At 37.4% G+C, this 5,986-nt stretch overlaps 1 protein-coding gene across 1 annotated transcript in view; it reads left to right on the top strand.

The window, feature by feature from the left end:
- Nucleotides 1-5,986, top strand: part of LOC114047403 (WD repeat-containing protein 88-like) — a 57,132-nt gene that overhangs the window by 20,354 nt on the left and 30,792 nt on the right. The window contains exons 4-5 of the mRNA XM_027868231.1: nt 3,508-3,571; nt 4,917-5,055. Of these exons, the coding sequence (XP_027724032.1) occupies nt 3,508-3,571; nt 4,917-5,055 (203 nt within the window). The remainder of the gene's footprint in view (nt 1-3,507; nt 3,572-4,916; nt 5,056-5,986) is intronic.

Genomic DNA, 5,986 nt, shown 5'->3' with positions numbered 1-5,986 from the left:
TCTTTCTTTCTTTCTTTCTTTCTTTCTTTCTTTCTTTCTTTCTTTCTCTGAGTTCCCTACCACAGATAACATTTCTGGCAAATATGTTCAGAGTTAGATCTCTCTTCTCTGGAGATGTTTCTCCCTCAAGTGTCTCATCCTAGCTCTATTACCAATAAGTACCACCCCTATTTAAAAAAAAATGCCTGTGTAACATTGTTTATAAAAGACAAGATAAACATTTAAAACAAAGAAAGGGAGACCAAATAAGAAGCTTTTCTCTCACACAGAAGGAAAGCCTTCAGGTTTCCAAGAAGAAGTCTAAGAGGGGGTGAGGAAATATATAGGATTACCACCTTGGAATCTATAGTGGGGAAGAGGGTAGTAATGTAGCATCTGTACTAACACACTTTCTGCCAATAGACTAAAATGACTCTGACTTATCTCCCAGAGTCCTGGCCTAGCTCTGTGTAGAGGCTGCCTTCCCTTTTTCAGCTCCATATGTCTTGTACATACTGAGTGCTGGGTTCCTCTATGAATCTGAATTCCACCTGGACTTAATTTTTTTTAACTTTTTTTTTGGATTAGGCAATGGGGTTAGGTGACTTGCCCAGGGTCACACAGTCAGTACGTATCAAATCTGAGGCCAGATTTGAACTCAGGTCCTCCTGACTCCAGGGCCGGTGCTGCATCCACTGTGCCACCTAGCTGTGCCTGGACTTACTTTTAAAGTTCACCCGGGGCTTCATCGTCTATCACTATTTGTTCTGTCCCATTGTTCCTTAATTCACTCAAGGGATATGATTATACCTCATAAAAGGATTGCCTAGGTGGCTACATATTTATAGTTTAAATATCTTGTTATCAGCCCCCTTTCAGTAATTTAGACTCTGGGTTTTCAAGGACCAAATTTCTTTACATATACAAAATGAATATAAGGTATTCAGTTTTAGGAGAGAGAGAGTGCTGGCAGCTTGGGAAATCAGGAAAGGCTTCATGTAGAAGGCAGTAATTGAGCTGAATTTAGAAGGAAAGCAGGGATTTAAAGGAGCAGGTGTGGAGAGGGTATATATATAAATTATATAGGCAGTAATTAAGCTGAATTTAGAAGGAAAGCAGGGATTTCAAAGAGCAGATGTGGAGAGGGTGTATATTCTAGGAATGAAGGATAGCTAGTGTAAAGGCAAAGAGATGAGATAAGGAGTGTTCTTTGTGAGAAAAACCAAGAAAGTCAGATTGGCTGGACCATAGAGTGTGGAGGGAAATAATGTGTATCAACGCTGGAAAGGTGGGAAGGGGATAATCAGTCAATAAACATTTATTATGTGCCTTCTATGTGCCAGACGCTGTGCTAATCACTAGGGACATGAAAGACAGTCTCTGCCCTTACAAACAAGCTATATGCAGAAGAAATAGGAAAGAAGGAAGACACTAGAATTAAAAGTAGTTAGGAAAGGCTTCCTATAGAAGATGGGATTTTAATTGGGACTAGGAAGTCAGAGAATCCAGTAAGCTGAAATGAAGGGGAGAATTCTAGGCACGGGGGACAGTGAGAAGAAAAGAATAACCTGGGATAGTAGTAAAGGGCTTTAAATGACATACAGAGGAGTTTATATTTGATCCAATAGGTAAAAGAGACCCACTAGAATTTATCAAATGGGGAAAGGGGAAAGGGGAAAGGTGATGGTGACATGGTCAGATCTGCACTTTGGGAAAATCACTGGAGTGGAGGCTGGAGTGGAGTGGAGAAAGGCTTGACAAAGGAAGACCAGATAAGAGGCTGTTGCAAGAGTCCAGGTGAGAGGTGATGAGGACCATTATTATGGTGGTAGCTGTGTGAGTAGAGAGAAAGGGGCATTTTAAAGAGATATTATGGAGAGAGTGATGAAAGATTTTGAAAATTGATTGGATATATGAAGTGAGTGAGAGTGAGGAGTCAAGAATGAAACTGAGGATGGGAATCTGGGTGACTGGAAGGATGGTGTCATCCTGGATAATAAGAGGGAAGTTGGAAGAGCAGTAGGTTTGGAGAGAAAGAAAATGAGCTCTGCTTTGGAAATGTTGAGTTTGAGAGGCCTACAGGACATCCATTTTGAAATGTACAATAAGAACAAAAGTCAGAAAAAAGGAGCCATCTGTACAATTACTCCCCAATTAAAAAAAAAATCTGTAGACATGTGAGTAGAGAAAGAAATAATGACTTTGCATAATAGGCATCCATTTCAGAGTAGATAACAAATTATAACAAACCAACATGATTCAAGCAAAGGTCATAATTATAAAATCACAAAGTCAGGCTATTGCCAGACTAGAGAATGGCAACATTACTATATTGCCTTTGAGATTAATTTGTCTATAATGTGTTACAAAATAAAGTCTGAATAAAGAAATTATAAAATGATAACTGCTTTAGCATCCATCATAAACAATGTTTCCACATAATGAACATAAAGTCATTATGATTCTACAAAAATATCTAAGTGGGTTTTTAAATGGAAAAATCAGTCCATGTCTCTGGGCCTTACTATCCCTATCTATAGAAGGAGGAGAATGGACCAGATCTCTAAGTGCCCTTTGCAGCTCCAGTATTCTGTGATTCTATGTAAATGTGTGTGTGTGTGTGTTCGCTTTTCAGAAAAGCTGTGGGAGAAAAATGTTTGTATGGATCTCCTGTTAACAGAAGCATGCCAGTTTATAGTAGTTTATTGGGTAACACACAGCTTTGTGGTTAACAGGATTTGTAATTGTACATCACAGCATCATTGAGAAAGAAGTTTACTAACAACATCAGCAATTGGAATGGCGAAGAAATAGTTGGTGGCAGAATTCATATGGAGATTGTGATCACTGAGGAATTAAAATCATCTGAGTTAGAGATGATGTATGGTATAGTGAGTAGAGAGCCAATTCAGGAAAATCTGGGTTTAAGTTCTGCTTGACACACACTAGCAGTGTGATCCTGGACAAGTAACTTCACCTTTCAGTGCCTCAGGTAACTTTCCAAGTTTATAAATTGTAAAGCAGGTACTTATCTGCCTTGACAGTAGGGATTTCCTTACTCAAAGTTCCCTCTACTAATGAAATCACAGATTTGTTGTTGTTTTTTTTTTAAAAGAATTACTATGGTATTTTGTAAATGAATTTTTTAGAATAAATGTAATGAAAACTACATTGGCTATGTTGTTTCCATAGGTTCTAATAGTCTTCAATATTAGCTAGTTTAAGAAGTTAAACTTTTTTTCTGAAAAATGAAAATTCTTTTTTTTCTTTTTTGGTGAGGCAATAGGGGTTAAGTGACTTGCCCAGGGTCACACAGCTGACTAAGTGTCAAATGTCTGAGGTCAGATTTGAACTCGGGTCCTCCTGACTCAAAGGCTGGAGCTCTATGCACTGCGCCATCTAGCTGCCCCCAAAACAAAAATTCTTAATGAAGAATTAAAAATGCTTCTTTAAGTACCTATATATAGGCCCAAGGGACACAATATTTACTGTATCTAATAAAGCACATGATTTTATTTTTGTTTTCAGAGTTGTTACATCATCCTATGATAAAACAATAAAGGCTTGGGATATGGAAAGAGGACAAGTTCTGGTCTGTATTGCTGTTTTTCTTTTTCTTGTTCAGGAGTACCTACCCTGCTTATCCCTAATTGGACTTTTGGTATACTATAATGATAGCAATGTTTACTTTATTTTCATAGTAGCATAGGTATTGACCAAGCAATCAACAAAGATTTGTTGAATATGTGCTAAATGCTCAGTTCTGTATTCAGCTATGCGTTGGGGGAAACAGAAGTATAAGACTTGTACCTGTTCTCTAGGACTTGACAAGCTGAAGAGGGAGGCATGACATTCATAATGTAACAGTAAACAATTACAATACAAAGACAGTTGCTAAGTGCTATATGGTAGGAAAGGTTTCAAGTGCTGTACTTAAGAGAAAGAGAACAATAATAAGTCTTGGAGTAGTCAAGGAAGGCTTCATAGAGGAGATGTCATTTTAGCTGGGTTTTAAAGGATAGGAAGAATTTGGATGAGCAGAGGGGACTAGGGAGGGAATTCCAGAAGTGGGAAACCTCATGAACAACAGAATGGAGGTAGGACTGAGCAAAATACATTTATTGGACAGTGAGGAGACTGACCTAGCTAAAGTGAAGCATTTGTTGAGGATTAGTGGGAAATCAAGTCTGATGGTACAAATGGGATTACATTGTGCAGGGTCTTAAAAGTCAGGTAGAGTTTATATTTGGGAGTCAATGAGGAAGGAATAATATGATAATAATAATGTTCAAAGAAGACGAGTTTAGCAGTCATGTGTAGAATGGATTAAAGAAGGAAAAGTCTGGAGTTTGGCAAACCAGGCAGGAGGAAATCAAACAATGATCCTGACTTGTGTTGGTGAGGGTCCTGACCATAGTGATGGTGGTGAGAATGAAGACCAAATGCATATGAAGGAAACTTTGATGGAAAAATAGGCAGGATGTAGTAACTCTCTGGATGTGGTGGGATGAGCTAGAGGGAAATATGAAAGATGACTCAGGGTTGCAGACTGTTATTAGGAGGTAGTGGAGCCACTGATAGAAACAGGTGACTTAATAGCAAAGATGAGTGACAATAGCCATTGTATTATAGATACAAGTGACTCTAGTTAGAAGTCTCAGTTTTAGCCTGTAAAAAACAACTTAAAAAATGGGTTATTTGAGGTGTGCTTTGTAAATGAGATAACCGAACAAGAGAATGAACATAAGATAATACTTTCTAACACAAATGGATCAACATTTTTGGCTCCTGCTCAGTTCAAGTACCATGATGATTAATGTAACCAAAACCACAGAAAGAAGCAAATCTGTATTATTACTTCTTTGATTTCTCTTGATGTAAGATAGTCTGACAAGAAGTTGATTGAATCTGAATATGCCTTATCTGTTCTTTTCCAGTGGTCTTTCAACCATGAAAGCATTATACTTTCATGTAAAATTTCTTATGATGGTAGATATGTGGTCTGTGGTTTGGATGTAGAAAATGCAATCTGTGTCATTGATGCAAATAATGGGAAAGTCATCACATTTGTCAGAGGTGAGTACTTTATGCAAGGGGGTGTTTTATTCCATTATTTGTTATACATACTTGCATTATATCTTGTTATTTGGTTGTTAATGAGTTTTGATTGCTTTGTATGATGAAGCATTCACAAGAAGAAAAAGAAACCTGACCTCCTTTGAAGGCTGGGATGTTTATCAAGAAAAGCAAGGAAAGACAAAATTGAGACTTATTTACCTATCATATAATTGGTCCTTTTCATCCAATCATTTGTTCCTTCAAACTGAAATAAGTGTCAGCATTTAATCTCTATCATGGAAGAGGTCTCCTAGCTTCCTCGAGCATTGAAATCTCAGTCTTAATTTTGGCCTTGTTTCAGTCAACTGGTGTTATAAACATAAGACAATTTTGAGATTTTTTCATCTTTTCCAAAATATAATGAGTAAGTAAGAAATTCTGCTTATCTTAGAATCACCACAATTTGTAGAAATGATTGAATGCACTGTTTCAAACATCATTATGTTGATCATCTGTACTTAACTAATAATAATGATTGTTATTATAGTAGCATTTATTATGTTATTATAACATTTATTAAGTTTCTTCTATGTGCCAGGTCACAGTGCTAAGTGTTTTACAATTATTTCATTTGATCCTCACAACAACTTGGGAGTAGGTGCTATTATTATCTTCATTTTATAGCTGAGGTAACTTGTCAAACTCTTTCATCTGGATTTACCATTGGCCAGGTTGTCTAATAAATCCTCCCCTGAGTATTCACCCAACATTTGGGGTCCTTTCTCTAGGTCTCTTGACTTTACAAAGGTTCTAGTGCAACATATAGCCTATTCATATGTTATCTCTCATATGTTGGAGAGGGGTGTCTGGACACTGCCCTTTATGGGGAGACAAAGAGAGAAAGAGAGAGAGAGAGAGAGAGAGAGAGAGAGAGAGAGAGAGAGAGAGA

Source organism: Vombatus ursinus, unplaced genomic scaffold (genome assembly GCF_900497805.2).
Source record: "Vombatus ursinus unplaced genomic scaffold, bare-nosed wombat genome assembly UNPS02014786.1, whole genome shotgun sequence".
NCBI classification, from domain to species: Eukaryota; Metazoa; Chordata; class Mammalia; order Diprotodontia; family Vombatidae; genus Vombatus; species Vombatus ursinus.
Note: the sequence above shows the minus strand (reverse complement) of the source record. Positions and strands in the feature narration are given on the sequence as shown.